The 27,848-nt window shown below is 43.5% G+C and overlaps 1 protein-coding gene across 5 annotated transcripts; it reads left to right on the top strand.

Moving 5' to 3' along the window:
* Positions 1-747: 747 nt before the first annotated feature.
* On the top strand, positions 748-27,751 carry CSGALNACT1 (chondroitin sulfate N-acetylgalactosaminyltransferase 1). 5 transcript variants are annotated; one of them, XM_026046507.1, is made up of 15 exons: positions 748-862; positions 1,365-1,433; positions 3,335-3,418; positions 4,636-4,765; positions 10,986-11,069; positions 11,153-11,241; positions 13,213-13,293; positions 15,353-15,609; positions 17,282-18,149; positions 21,173-21,389; positions 22,430-22,531; positions 23,140-23,318; positions 23,664-23,758; positions 25,805-25,886; positions 26,256-27,751. In XM_026046507.1, exons 9-15 carry the CDS (start codon positions 17,516-17,518, stop codon positions 26,537-26,539), a joined length of 1,593 nt encoding a protein of 530 aa, XP_025902292.1. In that variant the 5' UTR covers positions 748-862; positions 1,365-1,433; positions 3,335-3,418; positions 4,636-4,765; positions 10,986-11,069; positions 11,153-11,241; positions 13,213-13,293; positions 15,353-15,609; positions 17,282-17,515; the 3' UTR covers positions 26,540-27,751. The 5 variants fall into 5 exon arrangements, with proteins under 5 accessions (XP_025902292.1, XP_025902293.1, XP_025902296.1 ...); XM_026046510.1 differs by lacking the exon at positions 748-862 and adding an exon at positions 1,003-1,021; XM_026046508.1 differs by lacking the exon at positions 4,636-4,765.
* Positions 27,752-27,848: the final 97 nt, after the last annotated feature.

The raw sequence follows: 27,848 nt of genomic DNA, 5'->3' as shown, positions 1-27,848 counted from the left end.
CTCTCCACAGTAACCATAGCACTTCCGGCCCTGATGGAGGCTTTTGTCCTGGAGCCCTTCTTCCCAGGAGAGCTGCTTCCCAGGAGAGCACTCATCCCTTGCAGCACCGGCCACAGAGCCATGTGAGCCCTCCTGCTGGTAAACACAGAGCACCTGGGCAGCACGTGCCCACTGAAGTCCTTTAATCGCTCCGTGCCGCTTGCTCTGCAGCGTCCTAAGGGAATCGGGATGGAATTACATTAGAGACTTCCTCTGTAAGTGCAGTGTCGTTGAGAATTCCCTTCCAACAGCACGCTGAATGCCGTAAGCAGAGAGTTCCAGCAGCCAGTCAGTCAGCGACAGCCTCCTGTGCTAGTGACAGTCACTATTTGGAGTATGTATTTCCCCCCAGAGCACACGTTTCCTATACGTCTCTGTGTACGTGTGTGTAATTCCCTCCATCACGTGCAGCAGAACCAGCAGCATGTTTAGAGACACTGTCCTTGAGAGCGATGGCCTCTGGAAGGAGCGCAGCTCCTGTCAGCGGAGTGGGACTGTCTCCAGCCCACGATGCTGGGAGCATATTGAAAAGCTGTCTCCAGCGAGAGCTCGCCAGTTTAACAACTCCGCTCGCTGTTCCTATTGCACAGTGAGCTCTTTGACGCAACAGAAAGAAAGAGCTGCCTTCTTTTTTTTTTTTTTCCCTTTTGCTTTGCTTCCTCTTAAATCCGCCTGGCCAATTTAAAGCTTGTGGATATACTTTCCTCCTCAGGGAGGGCTTATGTGAGGATTTTCTATTTTAACAGTTCGTTCCACGAGACCATTTTTCTTCATTGTTTGCTGTTAGAAAATGTTGGAGCTGAACACAAGGCTTTCATTGCAGGTCAGTGGATGAACTCTTGACCAAAGCGTTTAGCATTCAAGTGTAGCTTTAGAAAGCACTGTAGTTTGGGAGGGGAGAAAAAGCAAGCGAGTGGGGTTGTATCCTTTGAGCACATGTGTACTGCTGGACCAGAAGTCTTTTCAGATCTTCAGCGACTGAGTGAGTTCTCCACAGACGAATTTGCTCGCTTTATTTTGTAGACAAATGTGCCAAATTAATATTTTATTGAAAGCAGTGAGATGACATCACATTCCTGTCTATATTATTTAGTTCCTGCTTGTCTGCACTCTCTCAAAATGCAATCAGCTTTACTGGGAATTTTAAAAACAAAGTTTTTCCTTTTCCTTTATTTTGAAATGATTATCTTTTGAGTTATATGTTTTTTTCTTTTCAGCACATTGAACTGGGAAGCATGTTACTCCTGGGCACATGCTGTCTGCAGGGAATATAGTTATTTGCTGTTTTGTATTTGTGTTACTTACTCTTTTGTTTTTCTTCTTAGATGTCTATAAAGAGAACTCGGAAAGGATATAGACATATTGCTAATGTTTCTCTTCAAACTGTGTCTGAGGTAAGGCAATCTTCTTTCTCTGTTTCTGTACTGTTCTGTAATGTACTGTTTCGGTACATTAAGCAGGTTCTGTATTTTTCATGTATATTTACTGAGATTTTTCTGTTGTTACTTTTTCTCTCCAATTATAAAATATGAATATCTGTCCATTACAAAATTGTATTTTGTGTATGCAACACTAAAAATAGTGTATTTTTATTCCAACACTATCTGCATTTGCAGATCTGCATGTTTCTCTTTGATGGTATACCCTAAATTGGGAGAATACTTAAAAATAATGATAAAATGGTTTTATAACTGATTTGATTTTCTCCTCTATTATTTCCCCATTAAGTGTGCGAGCAAGTGGTTTTCTTGCCCTTGGTAGGCAGTTCTTCTGCAAACTTTGTAAAACTGGATTATAAATTTTTTCCACTATGAATCACTTTCCTTGTAGGATGACTTTTCTGGAAATGTTTAAGTTAATTGTTTTCAAGTATATACAGTATGTTTCTGGTGTATTGTTTTTTAATAGCTCTCCAGATTTCTTTTAAAAAGCATCAAGAAAAACAGTGATTCCTATCAAGTTGCTCATTTCCTTATCCACTTCATGTTTCAGTTATGAGAAGTGTACAGTTTTCCAAGCTATTGAGTCATTGTTTGTGAGGGTTGGTTCAGCTGAAAGGTGTCGGTGCAACATTGCCCATATGCAGCTGTGCTGTAAAAGGAATTTGTATGGAATACCACCGATAGGGACTTATGGTGATTGTCCTGGGAATTAGAAAATATTTTTTGTTTGTTTATTTTTCAAGCAATTTAATATATTAGGATACCAAGGAGATAGATTTTTATTCTATTAGTTTCTGTGGCAGGATTCCCATGTTTATAATTCAAGATTTTGACAGATGCCTTCTGTCATTTTACTGCTATTTAAATCAAACCCTCTGAATCTTCATGACATTTCTTACAAGGGGAAGTTTGTCTTCAGGCACGCTGTACTGCAGATCCAGAAACTTTTTTTTATTTAGAAAATCTTTTGAAATCTTTCCTGTCTGGTTCTTCACATCTCTGAAACAGTTTGTTGTTTGAGTAGGAGATGGTGGTGTGTCCATTCCAGAGATGTTGTTCTCCACTTGAAAAAAGGCTTGTTCTCTACCATATAGATTCTGAACATGAATTCTCAACTTGAATTTGCCCAAAATATCTAAACCTAAAGCTATATATGAAACGAACGCCACGATAATGCATTTTCAGAAATGTGTTCTCAGCAAGTGAGGTGTCGTTTCTCACCACCACTGCTGCAGAGGTGGCATTAGGCTGTGTGCTTTTCTTCCACTCCCAGTTTGTGAGGTAGTCAGTCCTGTTTCTCAAGGGGGATCTCCTATCTCGATTTGCTGACATTTCTCCTAGCTTGATTTTGCTGGAAGGCATGAATGGGGAAGAAGCATAAATAGTGCAGGCCTTCCGAGCTCGCCTTGGTGTATTCCTTGGGGGCTGGAGTGTTCTCTGCAATATCTTGCTCAATTCCATTGCTTTTTACTTACCAATGGGCCCTGGAGGTTATTTCTGTTTCTCCTGGTAATTATAGTGCCAGCTTTCTATCTGGCCAGTGCAGCAGAGGTTGTGGCTTCTTTTATTTCCCCTTGAATGCAGTGAACGGTGTCCGATTTTATTACCCCAGTTACCTGGTCTATGGATTTGCCACATCGTTAGGAAAGGCTCCCTGTTGTCTAGTTACCCTAAGTCACTCATAACTCAAGCCAGGTTAAGGGTAAATATAGTAAGAACATTTATTCGTAACAGCTACGAATTTAGGAAACATTTATAGACTCTATATTTGAAGACAGATTTCTTTGCCCTGTCCCACCGATTTGATGCTCTTCTGACAAAATGTTCTGCTTTGCACATTGCCTGCCCTTCAGGTTGCGTCTCTTGGAAAGAAACTGTTCTTACCTCTGTGATGAAAAAAAGCTCCATCAAACCACATCTTTCAGAGCACACCTCAGGTAATTTTTAGATTCTTGAAGTACCTCATTTCTTACAGTCAATCTTTGTAGTTTTCAGGCAGTGTGGTTATAGTCTTTCATCCCTAAACTCATTTTGTTATCCTGTCTTATCCAAAGCAAGTTAATACTGTTTTATTTAATTTAACTCATGTTCTTGAATGCAGAGAGATCTCTTTAGGACTGCATGTGTCACCTTCTGTGCTGCACTGACTGCTTTGCCACAGCTCTTCAGGACACATGGTTCAATGAAAAATGTCTTTCGAGTTGGGCCTTATTCACACAAACAAATATGTTAACATGCCATTCTACACAACTCTGGCTTTTCCCTGACACCATAAGCAGTGACATCTCACAGCGCATGAGGAGTGGCTGGTCCCTAAGCAGGATCACTGTGCGTGGTTGCCAGGCCATCCAAAACGTGTGATCAGCTAGGCCTGGTTAGGACTTTTCCTTTAGGGCTTTGGTTATGGTTGTTCAGTGTTGCAGTATGAAAATATTCTCAGGGTTTATTTTCAAGCAAAACCTGCGATTATGTCTTCTGGAGAGAGGGGATTTCTTCCACCAAGGGGAAACTACTTTTCTTTGAGGAAATAGATGTCCCTACCTGCAGGGTGGTCTAACAGCAGCTGCTTTGGGATCAGTGATGTAAGTCAGGTTGTCAAACTAACTTGAGAGGGAAGGTCCTGTATGGGGGTTAGGGGAAATGTGGAAAGGATACGTGCTGGGAAATAGTTTAGATAGGGACATATGAAGTAGAAGGTCGATCAACAGAAGACAGTGCAAAGCTGTGTGCTGTTGTAAAGGATGGATACACCGAAGGAGGCGACAGGGTAGGAGGCTTGTGGGACATGGAAGCTGAATTGTTAGAGCACCAAATAAATAGATCTGAGGGACACCTGGCAAAACTGCTTCTCTCTTAACTTGCATTTGATTCAGCTTTCCTCGTCAAATGTGCTTTTCTGACCAACTCTGCACCTGCAGTATGTGTGAGGGCCTCTGAGCACTGTCAGAATATTGCATGGAACGAGTTATGGCTGGAGTGATGCCATTGGCATGGCTGAAGAGAGGCCATTGGCAGAATGCCTTGAAGCTGGAGGGCTTGAGTGGGCCCCGTGATTTAGCTCGTTCGTATGGCCCCTTTCACTCAATCTTGATTGCATTTAGGCTCAAGAATAAAGACTTTGATAAAAATACATTACACTCAATGTCTCCCACAGCTTCCAGGAAGCTGCAACAACTCCATGGCAGTTGCCAACATCTGCTTCAAGAAATGCCATGAGCATATTGATCAAGCTGAAAGTGCTTTATCCCTTGGCTTATACCTTAGCTGCAGCAAAGCATCAAAAGGTAGGGCCTTAATAACAGTTTTCTACTCTTGAATTTGTTAACAGATAATAACTGATCAAGCAGGCAGTGTTTTATATACAGATTTATGTACTTTAGACTAGACTTACGTTAGAGTAAGTTGCTAACACTTTGTTCCATGCAAAGTCCCATCAAAGCCCATAATAGGAGTATTAAAAGTACATTCCCATCAAGCATCCTTCACGTCTTCCAAGTGTGCCCTGAGTTCTTCACAGTGGCAGTTCTCCTGTTCCTTGGTCACGCTGTTGTTGACACCATCGTGCCATTCTGCAGCTGAAGTGGTGGCCTGCTCCTAGCCCAAGAGAAGGGGCTTGCAGATGTGATGTCATTAATGTAGCAGGAACTACTGGATTTTATGAAGTAATTCAGGCATCCAAGTAAGTTAGTTTTTGCTGGCAATGTCTGTTGGGCAAAACACAGCAAAGATATCGGGGAGAAAAACTTTGCAGGAAATTTTCACCTCATTAAGCAAGCAGATGGAAGAGATGATGGTTTTCATTTCTGCATCTGATCTTGTATGAAGTGGGCTATTTCTCCTTAATATATGAATAGACAAAGTCGTCGTGTTGTGGTACTTTGATAACAGGGAAACATAAACCATGTGCTTGGACATGTGCAGTGTGCAAGCACCCACTTATTCTGAAATGAACGGATTGCAAAACAGTGTTTAAAAACTCTACTGAAGTGAAATCGCTGGGGAAGAAAAACGTTTCTCCCTTTTTCCTCTCCATTGTGTGACTCAGAGTGGTCTTGCAAATTACTGGCAAGAAGAAATGGAACAATATGCACTCCAGAAACCCTGGAAGAGTTTGTAAAGGCCCCTGGGAATTCTTTCTGCTGGAGAGGACTGAAGCTACAGTAGGTTTCTGGCTTGCTATTTCTGAGAGACTTTATTTTGGTAAAGCTTCAGCTATAAATAGTTGACACATCTTAAGTAGAATAGTTCTGCTGTCCCCCTCTCCAGTATGAGCAATTGGACCAAGATTTATCTGGCCGACAGCCAAGTATCAGTAATAATCAGCTGTTTCTAATGCTTTTCAGATTTCAGTGTAGTTCTGGAGCCTTCATGTTTTACATATATTGAAATGACTTTCAATAAAGCTCCACTTGAAATGGAGCTTTACCCTGGAGTATAAAATGATTCTTTCTCTCCATGTGTACTTTTAATGTGGAGTGTTCAGGTACCTAAGAAAACAACTTCTTTTCAGTTTGACTGTTCTGAAGATAGATGTAACGGCTTTGAAACATCCGTTTTTACAGGAATTTTTTTATTATTTGAAGGTGAAGCTTCTTCACTTCAGAGAAACGATTTTAAAATAGTTTTTGGAAAGCTTTTAAAAAGCTATTGGTAAGACACGGTACTGTGTATTCTAAAATAAGTTATCTCCACTTGTTTTCCCTCATCATATTTTGCTCTTGGAGAAAACATTTCTGAACAGAATATGTAACACATCAGAACATGGATTCAAATTATAGTAAATTAAACCTCAGAGAAATAGAAATATTTTCAGTTAATCCATTTGATATGAAACTGGTGGTTCTTAGATTAGAAGCCCAAAGGTTTTTTGAGTCACAGAGGGAGAAAACAGCTTAAAGAAAGCAGCTTTTATCTTCCAGGGTGCAGGGCAGTGAAAAGTGATCTTGTAAATTGTAATGGTGCGATCCTGAAGTTTACTCACACTTAACTGATCCAAGAATATGTATTTATGAATGAATTAATAAACCTTTCCACAAATATCCCCACTTTCTCTGAGAATTTTTCAGGAAATGAAAAGCGCTTATGTAACGTTCAAGGAATGAAAGGAAAATTTCCTAGCAGTTGAAGGGAAAATAATGCAGCACTAATATCTTCTGGAACTAACTGTGCCAAGAAACTAGTTCATTTTAACTGTAAAGCACCAGCCATCAAGGTGTGCTCTGATAACTTATCTTGGAACGCTGTAAGAGTATAATGAGATGGTGACACTAGTCTTTAGATGGAACGTCTGTGATTAAGTTCTCAGTGGGGAAGGGAAAAAACCTCCCACTGTAGGGTTAAATGCTTGACCCCGAGATTTCTGAGAACTACTATTCCATATGTAAAAAAAGATGCTAGTTCTTGCAGAGCTAGTGTTGCATTTATATTACCAGATTTCAGATGGCTTTAAGTTCAGTGTCTAGTTTAAGTTACTTAACAGGGTTTTCATGACAGTGAAGAGAAGGGAGTCTAGCGAGTGATTTCAACCCATATACTTAACCCATTTCTGATTTCCTTCCCTTATCTCAAGGCATAATTACAGTGAGTGTTATCATTATTGTCTCCGCTACAGTTGGAAATATCAAGGCACAGAGAGGGAGAATGACGTGGACAAGGTCATCTAGATACTGCCTGAAACTTGCAGCAGGGAGGAGCTTGCACAGGCTGGCATTCAGTTCTGTAACATAACCACATCTACCGATTGATCAAGACTGTCTTCCAGACCAGTTTCCAGACCATTTTTGCCCTGGGAGAGTGGTAGGAAAGCTGCTTTTGGTAATCCAGAAAGTTCCGTAGGTTTTTGGAAAGTCTCCGAGTTGCTTCTCTTCAGTCACGTCCGTGCAGTGAGCAAGCTTTACATGGAACAGTTTCCTTTAAGTTACAGCTGCTTTTTGCTGGCTAAATATTTAACTCTTTTGCTTAGCACACCGTGTCTTCCTTCTTAATCTTGATTTCATTATTTGATCCAGATTGAAATGAAACTCTTGCTTTGGCCATTCGGTATCTTTAGGACAGAGCGGGGAAATTTCAAAGTTGTGCTGTTGGTTTTCAGATTAGAAAGAAGCTATGATGTGGTGACTTTTCAGTAAATATTTGTCAGAATTCATGATGCTGATTTCAAGTTGTGGTGCCAAATTCAAACAGAGATGTGAATCTGCATCTGAATCCACATGGACTGCAGCTCAAACTGATAGGAAGCTGCTTTTGCTTTCATGCAGCACAGAAGTTCCAGAAACGATGGTTTAAAATTTATCCAAACATGACTTAGGTGATACAGGAGATAACAGAAGTCAAGAACTTCTAGTCTTGACCACTGAAAAATCAATTTAAGATCAGGGTGGCAGGCTGGGTTGTAGCTTTATGGGTGCAGGTGTTTGATCTTACTGACACCGAACCACCTATAACTACATAGGTGGGAAAACGGGAAAACTTCCGTGTTGTTCAGCTGTACAAAATCATCTTCCAGAGAATCCCCAGTTGGGATCATCCTGTAGCAACTTCTTCTGTCAGTGACAGTGTATCATGACCTTTTCTCACCACTTTTTGCTTTATTCTTCTCTTCTTCTTGTAATTTCTGAGATGCCCAGCTAAATAATAATAATCTTAGTGTATGTACACGTAAAAATAGAGCCTGGAATGACACGACTCCAGTCCGTGTTGCCATAGCCCTTTTCCACACCCGTTCAGCCAAATCTCCCTTTGGAGCCCTGCTGCAGAGATCCCTGTGTCAGCTTGGTTTCTGTTCGTATAGTCAGGATTTCTGTGCCGCTATCAAGAGAGATTGGTGTTTTCCAGATCAACGGACAGATTGTGGGAAGCAAGTAAGCGTCTTCGGAGAGTGCCTGGGGAATCAGGCTGCCATGTAATCTTAGTAACCCGTAAGGTTACCATATTGGATTTAAACGCTGCTTTTTATCTGCAACACTCCAGACCAATATAGTTTATGGATTAAAATCCCCCTCTTTTTCCATCATGCAAAGCTTTCTCTGACCCTTTCAATAGACACCATTGACTCTTTGCATCCTAGCTGCTAAGCTGGCATTTTCAGCTTGTTCAGGTTTTATCTGTGGCAGCAATTGAAATGTAGCTAAAGGTCTTGAGCCCTTCCACCCTTTGCAATATTTAGAATTACAGTCTGAGTCAAGCACGACTTCTTCCACATAGAAGCAGAGGCTTGTGCACCCTGAATTCTTCCCTTTTTGTCTTGGATATAAAGGTGTGGAAATAAAAGGCTCCTTCTTCTCCCGTGATCAGTTTTTCCTCATTCTCGGCCTCTCCTAAAGGAACAATTTTCAGCCTGTGGTCTGTGGGCTTCTAGAGCACGTGAACTGCTATAGAGACATTATGTGGAAAGTGACTGAAGCAAAAACTTATGTATAAGCTACTGCAGTGTTCTTATACGATATTCCCAATGGGGTCTTTGTCATCACTGTACATTTAATATGGTTCTAAAATAAAAATAACTTGGAAAAAAATGCTGTTTTGGAGATGTTTTACTGTGCAGAGCTACAAAATAGGTAGAAACTGGGAGAAATATCTGAAAAGTGCTAGAAATCTGCTTAACTTTGACCTGGGACAGCGCCTGCTGCCTGGGAGCTGGTGGAAGGCAGTGAGGTCCATCTGCTCCTACATCCTTGAGATAGTGATAGCAGTGTTTCCTGCTGGCACTTGGGATGGGGTGGCATTACATAACTTTCTGTTCAGAGCAGAGTCACACCAGCTTTTCCTTTCATCAACAGTTTGCTTTCCCATCTGCATGCTGCATTTTGCTTTTCTAACTTATCAAATAATGGCTATTTTTAGTTTGATTTTTGTGTTTCATATATTTAGAATCAATTATACATTTTGACTGAGATGGAAGATTTGAGATAAAGCAGAACCAGGCGTATCAAACTAAAGGTGAACGTCAAAAATATCCTTTTTTTTTTAATTGTATCCTTTTTATTTTCATCAGAGCTTTTATCATTCATATTTCAATGTAAATGTGCTGTTTTCCTGAAAATGCTGGGTTTATTGGCTTCTCTATAAGACATTATTGTTGGTGCTCTGAGGTGCTCTGAGCAGGATGAAAACATCCAGAGGAGTAATAGGGAAGCAGCACATTTCACTAATTAGGATAGGATGCTTCTTGAATGCATCTGTTTTAAAATCTGAACTTGCATTTCAAGGAATAGGCTGACCGTCTAAGTTACAAATAATGCAAATGTTTTTTGGATAGAAATTATTCTTTTTTTTTCCATTTTCTGACGCACCTGGTATTCTCTGAAGGAGACAACACACACCATTAAATGAACAACTTATCTGGTCTCTTCATATCAAATAACTTCTCTTCCCTATTGTCTTTTTCTTGGAATACACAGAGATCTCCCTCAGCTTCCCCAGTTTTACTGATGGCAGATTTTTGGCAGGCTTTTGATGCAAACTCAAGTTGCAGAGGAGAGAGTTAAAAAGGTGTGGTCATCCATGCCTGCTCTGACATAGAGCTTAAAATTGCCCTTTCTACGTGAGTTTTGTTTAAACCAGGTGTTAGGTTGCTTTTTAACTCACTCCATTTCCACGTGTTGACACCATGTGCTCTGAGTTCATTCTTTCCTATGGGATCGTTCAGTTGAGGTTTTCCAGCTAACATGTTCCCCCAACAGTTGCTGGCTGCTCTTTACTCACTTCCCTTCCCCTTCCAGGAAAGAAAGTGTTAAATATTCTTGCCTTTTCATTCTTAAAATCCTTGTCCTGGAAAACTCAGCCTGTTAAATTGATTGCAGCTAATCAAAGTAGACACTTTGCTATCAATAGAAGAACCTCTTTATTCTTTCAAGAGACATAATGTATTTGTGGATGATATCTTTCACTGATGTTTTGCTTCCTGTCATGTTATCTCAATGGCTCTTGCTGAATTAATTCCATGTTTATAGAGCAATTTTCAGGAAAGAAGCTCATGGAGATGTAACATTAAAGGAAATACAGGCCTCACCCAATTCCTCCAGAATCCTTCAAATATTTCATTAGGATGACTTGGTTCCTATTTACTCCTCAGCTGCGCTTTAGTGCTTATTAACAATGAAATTAATAGGAATAATCAGCTGTTGAGGACTTTGAACCGTTAATCCTATAATCCAGAACATGTACAATAATAACAACCATCCACAGAAGTGACTGGGACGCAAGGTACGCATCTAAGGGACTACAGAAAATGGCCAGATTTCCTTTTTCTAAGGTTAAAAAGACAGGCAGAGGAGAGGTGCCTTGGGGGCGGGTATGTTTCTCTCCGTTAAACTGCCAGGAGTTCTCTTGGCAAATGGTCTGATGTTATATTCCGCAGAGAACCGTGCTAAAAGGAGGAGCGGGGAGGAATCTATAATGGCATAGCAGCAGTTCCCCCCTTTTACTTGCCTAGTTTGCGTAGCTGTGCCAGCACATATTCCAGCCAATCTTGGTTAAAATAAAAAATAATGCTGTCCTTTGCAGGCAGGTTTCCATATGAACAGAAACAAAGACTCAGTAGCATGAAGCTTCATCTCCTAAGGAAATCTCTTTTCTTCAAAAATTCTGGTAGGTTATGAGGATTCTGCTTTTTTTTTTTTTTTTTCTTATTCATGTTTTATGAAAATCCTGATGTATGCTTCTTATTTCAGAAAACTGATTGCTTAAAAAGAAAAGAAAAACTAAGCTGAGAAAGTTGGATTCGCATCAACTTTGAGACTGCATTGTTAAAGCAAGCCAGGTACCTTTTAAAGTCGAATGCTAAAAAACACTATACTGTAAGTTCATGCTGTGTGTGTGTGTTATTTCTTAACTTTGTGTGAAATGCCGTGTTTTGCTTCTAATTGCAAACCCAAGTTGTTGTTTTAAGAGATGTGCTCTTTGGAACCTCTCAGGAAATGCTGACCCGACCGCGGGTTGTGCTTCTCCCGTGTAACAAAAGAGGGAAAAAAAGCCAATTTTTACTGGCAGAGGAAACTAGCTTTGCTCATGCCATCAATCAGCGATAGGTTAGAGAACCAGGATGCCTCTTCTGTGAACTATAAACATTTCTAGCTGTGCTGCTGTTTTGGAGAGCTGCTAAAAATGTTGTGACAATTATAGCTACAATTTCCATAGTAAACTATGGTTTTAATCCCAGATACTATTGTAATTTTCCAAAAAGAAACTGCATTTTTGATGCCTGATCTGGAAGCATTTATGTTACTTGAAATTAGTATATCAAGCAGCTGTGAGTCAGTATAGCAGACGATTTGTTTGCATTAAGATAGTTGGTCAAGAACTTAGAAGCTTAAATCCTATTTTCAATACAATTCAAGAATCAGAGCTCAAATCTTAAATTGGAACTGGAACAGCCTTCAGCAGGTGTCTCATTAATACTTAAAAATATGATTTGGGTTGCTTAACTAAGGTCTATAAAAATGCCATGCAATTCTCCTTAAAATTAAAACAAGAATGCTTTTTTCTTAAAGCTATTTGACCAAAACTAGAGGGATTTTTTTGGTAGGACCATGTCCGTTTTGGTATTGACTAGCATAGCGATTACTGCAAAATGGGCAAGACACAAATATTATGCAAATCCCAAATGAAAAATTGAAAGACATCTTTGGAAGCTTGCTCCGAAACGACCTAAAACCTGGTCTTTTCAGAGAGCTACTAGGAGGTTGTGTCAGCTTATCACAGAAATGTGAGGTCTTTGGACAGAGCCACGTCTCCACATGATGGCAATGGGATAAATGGGGTTGGGGGGCGCCTGGTGCTTTGTAGTACGTGCAGACATGGAGGAGGAAGGAAGTGTGGGGCTGACTCAGAGCACTGGCATCTTCCTGTCCATCAGTACTGACCGGGCTCATGGAGAAGTGTCTATCAGCAGAGCTGGGGGTTGGTACCTGAGCTTTGATGGCTCTTAGTGCTGCTTGCTTGAGAGCAGGGTGTAGAGCCTGGGTGCCAAATCTGGCAGCAATTATTTTCTGGCTCCTCATGGTTATTAGTTTGTCATCTAAGACTTGCTTTTCTTTTACAGTGAGAGCCAAATGGGAGCTGTGTATTTGTTTTTGCCCTGGAAATTCTTATCCAGACTAGATAAATGCAGTGTCTGTTTCTCTTTTTCCCTTTGGTATCAAACTAACTAGCAAACCTCATGTGAAGTACAGGGTGAGGGCAGAAGGTGATAGCGTTCTAGCAAAGATGGATATCCAGAGATTCGTATCTTGCCTGTCCAGCTCAATGGTTATTTTCTTTACAACTGACAATTAGGACAGTTTATTAATTCCCTCTTAAATGACTCGGCTGAACTCCAGGTCGAGCCAAATGCAAATTGGTCATCTCCGTTTTGGCAAAGTCCAAGGCGCTCTTTGAGAAGCTGCTTTCCCTAAGGCTTCAGGTCAGAGCTCGCTAATGAGAAGTGGTCCTGAGAGAGAAGCGTCGTGGCTCTTTGTCCCCGGTGTTAGCAGAGCGTCTCTGGAGCGACGGCGCCCGCTTGTAGGCTCTTCTCTCCAGCATTCTGGCTCGAGAGCTTGACAGGGGCTGTGATCTGTCTCCTTGCCCGATGGAGGATAAATGGAGTGAGTAATGGAAACTTCCACCAAAGTTTGTGAACACACTGGCTTCCGAAGGATTTCTGGCATTATTTGGTTACTATGTAGCAGGAAGAGGACAATATTACGTTTCCTTCCATTGAGCAGAGCGTTTTGCCTGTCTTCCTTTGCTGCAGATACAGCTCTGAAACATTGTACATAACGCGGCGACTCATGAGGGAGCAACCTGGATGAGTTCGGGAATTTCCGAAGAAAAGGTGGGTGTCTGACCCCCTGTCCTTACGGTTGTTCTCTGCAGAACCTGCAACAGCTAATGGAAATGCCCTAGAGCACAGCCAGAAATTGCACTGAGGATTTGGGGTGTTATATATCTACAGGCTAGTGTGTTTAGCAGAGAAGTACGGGGATGTAAGATAAAAGTCTGCATTTCTCAGACGCAAAAAAATGACTAATGTGAACTCATGCAATGGGTTTGTGTTACTGATCTGACAAAAAAATCCACATATCTTTCTCAGATAACGGAGTTCTGGGGGAGAGAAAGTAGTTCTGGGAGTGGAATTACTTAAGTAGTAGCCCTTTTTAATAATAAATGATGATATTAGTCTGTGGGGATCATTTTACATGTTATGTCATATGGGTTCTTTGGAGCTGTAATTAGAACTTAAATAGTTCAGGCTTTAATTTTGTTGTCAACATGAAGTGTTGAGTAGAGCTCAGTAGGGGAGATTGATATTTACATATATGTATATATTTATATACACTCACACACATATATGTGTGTGTGTGTGTGTATGTATGCATATGTATTTGACTCCCCATCTTCTGCTTGGTTTCTCAATCTCAAAACCAATTCTCCACTTGGTTTTTGGGAGGCCCAATTTGGGCTTAAAATAAATTGTGCTTTACACGTGGACGTAAACCGCATGTAGCTTTACAGGCTGAAAAACTCCAGATGCTGGTGAGTAACGGCAGTGGGAGCGACCATCCCAAATCTTAAACCAGGCAGCTCTCTATATGTTGCTACTCCTTATGGCTTGCTGCCCACGCTGCACTCTGCAAAGGCTCCCGGAGCTGGGGATGGTGTCGCAGTTTACACAGAGCTTGTGGCACTGTCGGAATCCGGCTCTTTCTTCGGATCATGTTTGGACCCGGCGCCTTGGAAGCACCTCTGTGAGCTAGGTTGACCTCTGGCTGGTCTAGCAGGTCCGACGGAGGCTGAAGATGTTTTCACAAACAGAGGCTGTCTTGGAATTCCTGTTCTTTCCCTTGGCTGTCAGACTGACCAGTGTGTATTTGTTGAAGCTCTTTGCAAACACGCTAATACTACTTGATGCAGCTGACTGCAGTAAAATACAGAGGCGTTTTTGTCAAAACAACAAAATGACATTTTGGGAAAAAAAAAAAATGACATTTCAGTTTGTCTCCACTTCATTGGAGACATTGGCCTCTTAATTGGTGTGAAACTGTGTAGGTCTGGTGAAATCAGAAGAATGGCTGTTAGGGAGACTTACCATGCCTGATTTTTTGGTACTGTCAGTGTAGTGGAGATGCCACAGCCATGGCCACATCAGTATTTTTTGGTGGGGGGACTCTGCCATGCACAGGGGCCACTCTACAAAACGTGCCTGGGAGGTTCCATAAAGGCCACGGACCAATTCAGTAAGACCTAGCATTAGAGGACAAGTACTGAGCACTGGCTTCTCAGGATGCCTCCGGTCACCATGGTACAATCTGCATGGAGAAGGTAGAAATCCCATGGCTCCCATTTCTTTTTATCAGCATGTGGGTTCAAAGGACAAAGTAACCAGTCAATTTACTATTCCAAAGGGTGTTTAAAGATGGCTTTTTGGCGGGTGAGATTACAAACCAGCAAACTGTGCAGAGAAAGAGTTGCTCTAAACAGAGCCCAGTACCTTCAAGCAAACATGACTGTAGACACGCACACACATGTATGCGTACATATACATATACCTTAAGGTCAACATTTGAAGAGCTTTTTACCCCGAGCCCAAATCTGATGCTGCTTATAGAAATGAAATTACATGTTTATCTAAGCCATTGAGATGTAGTCCCAGTTGATCCAGCGTGAGCACAACTAATCCTTTCACTGATGTTCAGCTTCTGCCAGTGCAGTCAATGGACTGATTGTGCGGCGCGAAGCGCACAAACACAGCAGTGTTTCATGTCGTACATCTCGCCACTTCCTGACCCTGTCTCCCGCACACTGCCTTCTTGCAGTCCTCTAGCCAGCTCTGTGGAAGAGGCAGAAATGCCCAGATTAATGTCCCTGCTTTGACAAGCTCCTTTACCTTGCAGGAGGCCAACTTTTATAGCGCATCCATAGGAAGCGTCCCCGCTACAGCCTTGCACCACGCAGGAGACAGACTGAAGATGTAGGCAGCTGGCAAATGTGAAAGCAATGAAGAGGTGTTCGGAGGCTGATGGTGTTTTTCCTAGTACTTGCATTTTCAGGGAAGGGCATGGAAAGGAAGATAAACAAGAGATGATTGTGGCAGGCCGAGAAGCAGCTGTAGCTGGCCAAAATGCTCCAAAGAGAAGAGCAGTGAAAAAAGGTAAGGGCACGAACTCCATCCTTTCTGTTTCCCTGCTGTTTGAGTATTTTCTTCTTTGTCAACAGTTCTCCCTCTGAAAGCGCTGACATTTTCTGGAGAATCCTATAAATACTGTAATAGCTTTTCAGCATTACTTTGAGGAAAATACAGCTCTATTTTTACAGCGCTCTCTAGCCCCCTCAATTCATCCGCTGAACTGTTTTCTCTAGCAGCTCTGCAGACTGATAAAATCTGGATAGCAGTTAAAAGTTTGGGAATATCGCTGGATAATTACTGCATTTGGATTAATAGCCCAGCAGTATCATAGTGGGGGGGGGAAGGGAATTCATGTAGAAATCATTAAGAGGTGTCACGGATGACCAAAGGTTTTGATGCAAGACAGAAATCATTCACAGAAGCGTGCACTTTCTTCAGGAAACTGTTTTTACTTAAGGGTCCACCAGAAAGGATATGTGACTAACAAGGCAGCAAATCTCTGGTGTCAGACCTGGTGTCATAAAGTCAAGTATACACCCAAAGCGGGGAGTGGAGAGGAGTTAATTCTGCTCATGTTTGATTTTAATGCCGCCGTGTCATACGGGTATCGAGGCTGCTACTCAGCCTTGGCCTGCATCTGCTGTCAGGCGTATAAATGATAAAATGCCTTTCTTGAGAGTTGGGCCAAAACTGAGTGGTTTTGAAAATCCCACTGGTAACATAATTGTTTTAACCCAGTTTATAGCTAGATTGATATTGATGTTCGGTCACCTGATTTTTCTTTCCTGTTTTTAAATACAGTCAAAGGAAGTCTTGCTGAAAAGTGATAATGTTCCCAGTTGTTTTAACTTCCTTTATTTTTTACGAAATACCCAAGCAAGTTTTCCCTAAGCCTTCTGTGTGGTCTTCATGCCTTGGCAGAGAACAGGCATGGAAAATAGTAGCAGAAGGTATCGGTGCAGGACTTGACAATGGAGCTGATCAGACAAAGAATAGGATCTTAGAAGGATAGTATACTGTGCAATGATCAAATCAGTGATGGAAACAAAGTTTTGGAGGAAGAATTGATCTAAATGCTGCTGAGGAATCCTACCCCTAGGTCTTTCCTTCTGATGGGAGCATCCAGTGGTCTGTGCCACGCTGAATTTTAGTTGTAAAGTCTAGCTCCAATAGCAGTTTCTAATTTCTTGATTTTCTGATTGCTGCTCAGGATCTGGGTTCATGTGCTCTAACGGGAGCACATTTGCTACCTGGTGTTTTGGAAAAACTTGCACAAAAATTGAAGTGCAGGTGGTAGCCATGAGATTGGCTCCCTTTAAAATTCAAGTGCCACATGATTTGGGGACTCCTGGAGAGCTGGCATTGCTCAGATGTGCTGAGTGCTTCAGCATCTGAGCAGAAATAACTGCTGATAACTTTCTTGTGTTTCTAAAGTGTGGCCCACGTTGAGGCTTGGGCAGGGTTTCCATTGGCAGCAGGCCTAATCATGTTGTTAACATTAAGCACATGAAAACAGGATTTCCTGCTCAAGGATCTTAGTATCTTTTTGGTCTTAGCAAGGCAGCAAGCACTTCACAGCTCTGAGATCTTCCCGAGTGGTCAACAAATGACAATAAACTTTTGGAATGCTCTCCAGGGCCTTGAACGGTCAAGTCCTTATGTGCCTGCGTGACTGTCCTTGTCTTTTGTTTTTCAGGTGTTTCGGCTCTACCAGCGGATCAAATGGCAGTGGTGCCATGAGGATGAGCCGGGCTCTGGTCCGTACTGCAGCTTGGAGTTCGGTCCCACCGGGTGGACACCAGAGAGAGCTCCATAAACAAGCAGAACCAGCACCTTCGATGCCAGGGTGGTCCAAATCCGGGGGCTTCCAAGGCACCGCACGGATGTAAGAACTGCCGCAGGTGTGGGCTTGCACTCTGCCTTTGGAGAGATGATGCTCCGGCGAGGATTTCTTGTATTTCTTTCCCGGCTTGCAGGTCTGCTCGTGGTTGCCTGTTGCTCTGTGTCCATTGTTTATATGCTGGCTTGCACGCCCAAGGGGGACGGCGAGCAGCTCGCCTTGCCCAGGGCCCACAGCCCCACCGGCAAGGACGGCTACGAAGCTGTTCTGCAGGAGCGAGAGGAGCAGCAGCGCGACTACATCGTCAGCTTGAAGAAGCAAATCGCCCAGCTGAAGGCTGAGCTCCAGAGCAGAAATGAGCAGCTCAAGAGCGTGCAGGAGCACTTACCGGGCTCGATGGGGGTCCAGCTGGACCACAGCAATCCAGCCCAAGTCCAGGCTAACCTGCTGGCTTTCCTCCACTCCCAAGTAGCCAAAGCGGAGGTGCACAGCGGCTTTAAGCTGTCCACGGAGTACGCAGTGGTGCCCTTCGAGAGCTTCACCCTGCAGAAGGTCTACCAGCTGGAGACGGGGCTCACGCGCCACCCCGAAGAGAAACCCGTGAGGAAGGACAAGCGCGAGGAGCTGGCGGAGGTCCTCGAGCTGGCCCTGGGCAGCCTGAACCGCGCGGAGGCCGACGGCAACGCGAGGCAGCGCCTCTTCACAGCCTCCGACTTCGTGGAAGGTTCGTTCGCAAGAGCACGTTAGGAGTGAGGGGCTCCTGTGTGGCTCTTGTGAGGGGCTCCTGCGTGGCCACAGGGCCCAGGGAGACGGCTTCAAGACCCCGTTGGGGTCTAACTAGTGCCGAGACTCACCAAGGTTCAGCTCCGGTGTTACCCTGCTCCCACCTGCGCTGCTTCAGCAGAGGGGCAAGGTAGTTTTGAGGACAGCAACTGCGGGGCTCGTAACTTAGCTGGCATCACCCGTAGCTTAAAATGAAACAGAACACAGGAACTTCGGGGGGAATTCTTGTGTTGGACGTAGCACACAATCTTTTAGCCCTTGGATACCAAAAAGAGCTTTGTCTTTAGCCACACATATAATATAGAGGCAAGAAGTGTGGATTTCCAAAGTGCTGTTTTTAATAGCTACAGCAGCCAGCTCTTAATTTATGTCGTCTGATACAGAATCTGAAATTGTGTGTTAAAGGCAACGGCAGCTTCACTCTTGCTTTGCAGATGGGAAAGTTGATGCAGTAGGAGGATGTTGTCCCTGGGCTTGATAGGCAGGGTGCTGAATTTGGAACAGTACCTGGGTCTGTGAAGCTTTTCTGGGGCAACAGAAAGGATTGTTGAGCTATTTTATTGGATTTCATATTGGAGAAATGTTTTAATGTGGCTTTCCACTTTGGCCAAAGCCTCTCTGCTGGTGTTGTCAGCCTCTCTGGAGACTCCCAACTACTCTGGAGTGAGTGCTGGGGCCACATTAAAGTATCTTCCCTGTCCAGCAGGAGTAAAAACTGCTGATCAAGGTACAAACAGATTCATTGCTCAGTATAATATAAGAAGGAGGAGGAGGGGACTTGGATTTTCTGTTTCGGTCTGCATTCCAAGTATGGATTGGACCCAGGGCTTGTTTGGATGACAACCTTGTGCAGATACCGCAGTCTGCATTAAAAGTTAGTAACAGGCTGGATTCCTTGGCTTGGTTCCTTGGGAGCTGCCCAGGGTAGCTGGAACTTTCTGGGAGAGGGGCCCAGCCTTCCCCAGAAAATAGTAGCACTTTACTTTTAGAAATAACAGCACCCAGATTCCATATGCATCCCGTAGGCTAGAAGTGCACGCTCACATCTTAAGGGAGGGATGTGGTGAGGTGAAAATCAGGTAGTTGGTGTCAAAGACAGGGTTAGAAACCCCAAGTGCTGCTCTTGGTTTGGCAGTCGTGTATCTTCGCTTCTGCCTGACTCAGAAGAGCTTTCAGTGCCTGCTTTGTTCCTGTTGCCTCAAGTGTGCTGCTGATCCTGGGTCTCACTTGTCTGCTGGGGTGATATCAGGCAGCCCTGTTTGCCTGGGGTTCCATGTGTTGTGTAGAGCATCTTTGCTCTGGTTTTTATCCCTATGGATCACGTCTGGTACCTGCCATCCCTTGGGTGGTGCCGTTTATACCAGTACTCAGGGAGAGGGTGCAGGACCGGGAAGCTAACGAGGGCCTGTTTCTCTTTCCCGTTTTGTGCCTTTCTCCTCGTCTTTGTAAAAGGAAAATATTCCTTCAACCCCTTTTTACACCTCGGGAGAAATGGTTTGTCTGTGTGGCTCTTAAAATAAGCGTCGCATCCTCTGCGGTTTCCAGCCGGAGCCACTTGCGCGTGGGAATCACACTGTGACCCCAGCACCTTCTCTGAGCACAACTCCCTCTCAGCAGCTTTGCTGCTACACGAAATTTGGACAGCATTCCCAGACAGCTCTCCTTCCAGGAGTAAGAGCTGACGCGCGGCGGAATTTTCCATTTTTCCCTTGTTCCAAACGGAGGGAACCACACCTTCTCCCCGGGGCCCCAGATGATCCATCTGGCTGCGGCTCTGCCTTCGGCCTCGCCCTTCACAGGGCTGTCCAGCTGCTAGAGCCCCCTGCTCTGCTCCCGTGCTCCTCCCACTCCTGCATCGAGCTTGTTGGGTCTCTGCCCCACGCAGTTACTGAGGGAGAGCGTGGAAAAGACCGGGAATCTCTCTATGTTATAAGGAGGCTTCAGGACCACTCTGTTTGCAGTCGAAGGCCGGTTGCTCGGGGCTGCTCATTAACTTGTATATGTGCAAGCAGAGATCCTTATGTTACCATCATTAGAGAAGCATCGAAAAGGTGCATTTTGGTGCTGCTTGCTAAACGGTATCAAATTGCTTCATTTGCTTTGGCTCTTTGCTGTGGGGAGCAGTGTCTGTCTGCCGTGTCAAACATACAAAGCACACCTTGAAATTGGTCTTCGGGGAAAATGCAGGTTCGATTCAATTTAAATCTGTGTTTAGCTTCTTATCAAGCTCCCCAGTAGCAGCCCCCTCAAGCAGGGCCTGGGTCAGTGATCACACCCAGCAAAATACTCCGATCATCAACAACCTTTCCCTGTGAACAAGGGAGTAAGGAGAACCCAAAGGCACCGATTTCTATTTTTTAATCATCAAGAGGAGGAAAATCCAGGGGCTCTTAAGCCACCGGATGATCTCAAGGGTGGGTTCAAGTTCAGAAATAGTTTGTGCTCTGCACCTTGGGCGGACTGTATAGAAGGAAATAATGGGGCAGTCAGAGATACAGTTTTAAAAGTTTAGTGGTGAAATAATGATGGAGCTGCTAACCAAAATGGCAGTTTCTCTTTGGAGCCACGTACTGGACTGGCAGATTGGGGCATTTGATGAATTAGCTTCTATTAAAAATAAAGCATGAAGGGAAGAACGGATAAGTAAATCTGTCTTGCAGAGAGCAGCCAAAGTGCTCATTAAAATACAAAACTTAGAGGAGATGAGGCAACCCGCAGGGTTCGTGCCAGGTGGAATGACACCTCGTGAATCTTGCAGGTCTTCTGAACATACCGGTGTTGCAGAGATTGAGGTGTCACCTGGAATGGGTAAAACCTGTGAGAGTGAGGCCAGTTACGTCTCGTGGACGGTCTCAGGGTTCTGTTTCGGTGGAGCACAGGCGCTTGGCACGTCAAAGCTGTGTCTTATGTCCCCCCGGGAGCCCGCCTTGACTTCAGAAACCCCTTCCCTCTGTGTCCTTGCAGGGATCTACCGCACGGAAAAGGACAAGGGCACGTTGTACGAGCTGACTTTCAAAGGAGACGCAAAGCACCAGTTCAAGAGGATTGTCCTGTTCCGGCCGTTCGGGCCTGTGATGCAAGTGAAAAATGAAAATGTCGATATGGGTGACACGCTTATTAATGTCATCGTCCCCTTGGCCAAGAGAGCCAGCAAATTTCGACAGTTCATGCAGAATTTCAGGTGGGCTTCCTTTCAAATGCTGCCTCTGCTTTCTCTTATTGGGACAGGGAGATGCAATGTGGGGATTTATTGAGACCTCACTCAGTAAAATTCCTCCTACTTTTGCCTAAAGTTTCGCTGCGCCACTAAGAAATCATTTTAAGATCAGAGCAACTGAAAGGCATTTGGCTTTTTAGCGCATGATGTTCAGCAGTAAAATCAGTTTTACTGCAGTCCCTTGGGGGTGTCTTTTTTGCATGGACGTGGTTTATGTCTCTCCATTTGTTTTTTAGGAGTACTTTCAGCTGGATGGTTTCGTGCCAGTAGCTGCAGAGGAACATTTCTAGGGGAGAAAAAGGGAATTAGTCCTGCCAGATATGTTGCCAGAGCAAAGATGATATCCACAAAGATATCCACTTTTACAAAGGATTGTTTTGCCTAACCTCAGTTATCTAAGAATAGGCCTCTTGTCTGGATTAGCCACCTAAATGGCTTCTTTTAGGACGGAATAAATCACCCTCTAGTGTTGCTGATCTCTCTGCTGATCATAGATTAAATCTTTGTACAAATGTCTAGCATTCAGTCAGATTGATCCTGCCCTTAGGCTGTTGCATTGATCTCCAGCTGATAGTTAGGTTTTAGGAAACGCTCCTTTACACAATGCCAAATATCTGACCTCTAGAATATTTTGTTTTTAACCAGAAATCATTACTAAGAAGAGAAGTTTGAATGGCTTCTTTAAAATCCTCCTTCTCAAACTCTCTTAACTGCTAAGGGTAATTAATACATGCCTGATCTTCCAGAGCATTGGGCGGGCTGTTTTAATGAGGTCCTGTTAATATAACAAGTGCTGCTTAGACATTAATAAATTTGTGATCTGCCCTAAAGATCATTATAGCCTTCTGTCCCATCTGCTAGAGACAGTGAGTCCCTTTTTCTGCACAAGGGCTTCTTTCAGCAGCTCATGCCCTCAGGAACCTCCTCTGCCTTCCCCAGTTGGTTTTGTGTCCTGAAGAAAGCGAGCTTCTGCGAAAAGTCCTAAATCTGCCTTTGTTTTCTAGGGAAATGGGCATTCAGCAGGATGGCAGAATTCACCTCACCGTAGTTTACTTTGGAAAAGAGCAAATGAACGAAGTCAAATCGATACTCGAAAACACCTCCAAGTGAGTGTCTGAATATCTGACCATTCATACACAGTGTTCACACCATGATGTAGAGGACTAGGTATTTTATACCTAGTAATTATATATATATGCATATATATATAGGACTAGGTATTTTTTCTTAGGTATTTTTTATTTCTTAGAAGTGCCAGAAAGTTCTTCACTTCACTGGAGAAGCTAGAATCCCCTCCTGCACCTTTGATTTTGTGGTGTTAGTCTCCAGCATCACAAAGAGATTTTACTGAATTTACTCTAGTTCAGTGAGTTCCAGCTTTGCAATTGTGTTCTATTTTACTTTTTCTAGCTTAGGTCTAGCACTTGCTATGACAGGTGTTAAAACATTAGGACATAAAGCATTTTTTTGCCTTTTCTTTGCATGTTAAAATGGGTACCCGGTTGCTCTCTTCTTGCACAGTGAATATTTCCTCAAAGCAATTTAAAAGGTAGTTTTATAAGTACCAGTTTTGCCATCTTGAAGGCTTTGAGAATCACAAAAATACACCTTCTTTTCATTTGCAAAAACAAATGTCACTTGGTAAATAGAATATTGTGCTAAAAAAACAACAACAGCTCTTAAATTGAGTCTCCTGGGCTTTTCCTTTCCTTAGATCAGCCAACTTCAAGAACTTCACCTTCATCCAGCTGAATGAAGAATTTTCAAGAGGAAAAGGATTAGACGTGGGTGCTCGAGTCTGGAAAGGACACAACGTTGTTCTCTTTTTTTGTGATGTGGACATATACTTCACAGCTGAATTCCTCAACTCCTGTAGACTGAACACACAGCCAGGTACTGCAGCTTAAAAAAGGGTAGTGTTTTTTTCCAGCAGATTTTTAGTTACTGTGTAATAGCCCTCACCAGAGTGTTCTTGACTTTGAATTGATAATGAAGCTGCTGCAAATCATTCCTAAAATGCAGGGGATTAATTAAGGCATTATAGAAGTTCTATTTGTGGTTGCCTTTGGAAAGGTTTAGCTCCTCTGCTTCGCCTGGGATGGGGTTCTTCTCATACGAGGAATATAGGCTCGGTCAATACCTTGTGTGGCCTCATCGGGGTTTGATCCAGCATCTTACAGGAGAGGGAAGTGTGTTTTATACAGCTTTCTTAAAAAATGGATCTGTTGTCATTTTTAGGCAAGAAAGTGTTTTATCCTGTTCTCTTCAGCCAGTATAACCCCAGTATCATTTATGGCCACCACGATTCCATCCCGCCCTTAGAACAGCAGCTGGTAAGTACCTGTTCCTTCCCACACCTGCTTTTCCCTAGACAAGGCTTTCATTTTGGAAGGATGTGCACGCTCCAGGGTGGTGCACACCCTGTTCCTGTGCAAAGTGATGTCCTGCATGATAAAAGAAACCGCCGCAGTCGTCTCACAGCTCGAGGTGGCAGGTCCAGGTGAATCCCAGCAGCTGCTCGGCAGCTTCTCCGTCCTCTTACGCTCTGGCACTGCACTATGGAGACACTAAAGGAGTGCTAGGAGTGGTGTCTTTATGTATACAGCCAACCCGTCCTAAAATCCAGCCAGCCAAGCTACCCTAAAGTCAACCATCCTGTCTCCAGAGTATCCCAGCCTCGCTGACTGTTCTCAGTAGCTTCTTTTTCCAATGACAATCCTTCAGAGATGCTCAGGCTTGCACTTAGAAAAGGAAATAGAGTTTAGTTCTCAAGCCAGCACAAACTGCACAGAATCTGTTGTCGGAATTATGCAAATATTTATAGCAAGTGTTTGAGTTGTAAAATGAGATGCTCACGGCAAAAAGCTTCTCAATTTAAAGTACTGCCAGTTTTATTTTATGTATTTTTTCATATCTTTGTCCCATGCGAGTTCCTGGGCGTAAGGCCAGGTCTATGCCATTAAAACAAGACCGGCTTAGCTGTCTGCATCCCAGCTTGCGGAAAAAGGAACCTTCAGAAAGCTTTGAAAGCCATTGATTTGTGCAGCAGCCACTTGCACTAATGGGAAATAATAATGCTGATGCATACAAATAGCTTGGCGTAACGGCATCGTGAGGAAGATTTCCTGTTACAGTGCAGACCTGGTGGGTACAGTCATGTTTCCTCTTAATTGGCTTCTGCGCTGGTTGGAGTTCTTCAAGGAAAGGAGAAATGAGAAAAGACAGGGAGAGCAATCGGAACAGAAAAATAAAAAAGCCCCCAAAATGACAAGGTTTATCAGCAAAAAGGAGAAATGTGACAGAGAAATGGGGAGAGAGGATGTCGAGAGGAATTGTACTTCATCTGGAATAAGATGTTTTGATTAAAGAAATGCTGGGATTTGTACATTCAGAAATGGAAGCCCTGTCTCATCTTCTCCTATAATTTTGTGGCAAGTGAAGGCAAAATTTTCCAAAATAGCTCAAGAGTCATTGCATAAGCAGGAGTGTGCAGTATTGCTGCGCTGCTTGTAGGATTCAATGTCTCCTCCAATCTCTTGCAACTCTTGGGGGTTTCAGCACGTTGGGTTACATCGCTCACACAGCTGAATGATGACCTTGGGATCCAACCTTGGGGATCTGCTTTTGGACGTGCCAGCCATGGTGTCTCTCGCTGCTCTCATTTGCTCCCTAGAATAATACATAACGTTTCCATAGTCCATCTCCATAGTGTAGACTGCAAATTCATGGTGACAGAGGCTTTCGTGGGGTATATAATCCCCACCTGACATTTCCGGACTCCAGTTGAGGTTGAATTTCCTTTTTTCCTTTGGCGGTAATTCTGTAATGGAAAATGATTTTTGCCACTTTCCTAATTTTTGTCAAAATTTTGGAGATCAAAAAGCTGTCAGTTGCGTGATCAGATTAGAACTGCTATTTTCTTTCTGTGGTGGTCCAGAATGTAGATGCCACCATCTGCTCTGCAGCACAGTCTGCCTTCCTTGACTTACCAGTACGTTTTCTATGTCAGCTTTGAATCGTGCAGAAACAGACTTAATTTAGAAGGAAATTTTGCCTGTGAAAAGGGAAAGCTCCAGGGATTGAGGCGCTATTGCTGTACTCAGTCTACAGCAGCACTTGTTTCAAGGAGTGAAGTAAAACCTGGTCATTCCAGATGAAGGGTTTTACCCCCAGTGGCTAAAGGCAATGGTAGTATTTTGGGCAGGAGTATGTGATGAGCATCTACAGGAACTGGATCAGGTCCAGCGGTGGATTTATGTACAGGAGGATAAAATGTAATACAATAAAATGCTCTTATTTCCACTCCCAAGAGTTTATTTTTCTCTTGCTTAGACTGAGAGCGTTTGTGCTCCCTATAAATGACCGTTTTCCCCACGCAGATTATTAAAAAAGAAACTGGATTTTGGAGAGACTTCGGGTTTGGGATGACCTGCCAGTACAGATCTGATTTTATCAACATAGGTAAGAAAAAATACATTGAAGTATATCGTCCTTTGTATTGAACCATAACAAAATGTGATCAGCTTCCCTCCGAGGGGGCACTGAAAGGAACTTTATGTCCCTCTTTAGCAGCAGTGCTCTGGCTACACGTTCAGACTATTCCCAGGTGCCATAGGGGCTGCCGAAAACTAAGCCCCGCTCTCTACAAATAGAGCAATTTTGCATGATGGTAAAAGATTTTATTTAAGTGAAGAATTTGGACGCTTTACGATGTTGCCAGGAACTGGGGCTCCTTGAAAGAGCCAACTGGACCCACAAAACACAGCAGTATCGAGTTTGCGAGTGCAAAGCGTGCATTTCCGATGTCTTTTTGGGTTTTCTTTGTGCCAGGTGGCTTTGATCTGGACATTAAAGGCTGGGGCGGAGAAGACGTGCACCTGTACCGCAAATACCTGCACAGCAACCTCGTCGTGGTGCGAACGCCCGTCAGGGGCCTCTTCCACCTGTGGCACGAGAAGCGGTGCCCGGATGAGCTGACCCCGGAGCAGTACAGGATGTGCATGCAGTCCAAGGCCATGAACGAGGCTTCTCACGGCCAGCTGGGGATGCTGGTTTTCAGGCAAGAGATTGAGACCCACCTCCACAGGCAGAAGCTGAGCAGTAAAAAGACTTGATGCCCGAAAGACAAAAAGCCTCCAAACGGGCTTCGGGGTGTTGTGGAAAAGAGCTGCTACCAAGAGTAAGACTGAAGGAGGAGGAAGCTGCCAGCCAGCGGACAGCAAAGGAAAATAAGGGGAATTGTTGGTGTTCTGGGTTTTCTTAGCAGGGGTTTGAAGTAATCCATTAGCCTGCCGCTCCAGCAGCTGCCGCTTCCACTGGGAAAAGCTGATGAGACCCAAGGTTACGCAGGCTGCGGAAGCTGGGGATGTTGCATAAATGCCAGCGTGATGCACGTGGGAATGAGCGGATGCGCTCGGCTCTCTTGGAACGTGCACAAGAGGCAGCTGCTTAAGGGACTGACCTTCCAGAGGGCTGGTTATGAGGAGTTGGTTTCTTATGTCTGATATATTGAAAAAGGGCTACTTTCCAGGGAGCACAGAGCTCCTGCTTGGAGAAGCAGAGGTAAACTGGAGTGACCAAAACGCTTTTTCCTTAAGGACTTTCCTAAAAGTTACTCCTAAAAGTTATTCTCGGTTCCTTCGGAGACAAGAGGCATCTCAGGAAGTGCTTTCTGACCGTCAGCAAGAAGCAGGACTGAGCAGCCACGTGTCACCTCCCAGAAAACAGAGGGTAGTTCATTCTGTGCTGGGGACAGTGAACCCAAAGCAATGAGCCGTGGCTCTAGGGACTCCATAATGATGCTGCGTGGTTTTTTACTTTAGAATACTGGAAGTATCTTGGGATTGATTTTAAATTAAGTTTGTTTTGTTCAGGAGTTACTTTGTCCTATTCAGGTTTTTTACTTCTGGCCTTATAAGGAAACAACGCAGGCTTCCAATATTTGGAAAATGAGCTGCCAATCTGTTGTTTGTCCCATGGATAGGAACTTGGTTTGGAGAAATCCAGTGGTTTTTCTGCAGAACTGAAGTGCTGCGAGGAAGAAGCTTTACTGTTCTGAAGAAATGGGAGTATATTTCAACTTGCAGCACTAATTTAGCAGGAGACTTTAAACTGAATGCCAGATACCAAATGAATGAACATTTTGTGACGTTATACCAAAGCATTTCTTCTCAACCAAATCTCGAGTTTTTCCCCAGGGCTTAGGAAGTTTTCTTAGTTAACAAAATAAATGACTTTCTGTGATTGATTCCTGGACCATGCAAATGCCCTTATGATAATTCTAGGCTCATCCTAGAAGTTACTCTCCTTTTTAGTAGATTTTTTCAAACTGTTGAAAACATGAGTTATTGTTATTATAAAGCATTTTCTCTTGAAATGTTGACTGCTGTTTATCATTTTGATATTTACTAGCCAAGAAAAAAA

Source organism: Nothoprocta perdicaria, unplaced genomic scaffold (assembly GCF_003342845.1).
Source record: "Nothoprocta perdicaria isolate Ctin4 unplaced genomic scaffold, notPer1 scaffold_446, whole genome shotgun sequence".
Lineage (NCBI taxonomy): Eukaryota > Metazoa > Chordata > Aves > Tinamiformes > Tinamidae > Nothoprocta > Nothoprocta perdicaria.
The sequence above is the reverse complement of the archived record's forward strand: the minus strand, read 5'-3'. Positions and strand labels throughout refer to the sequence as shown.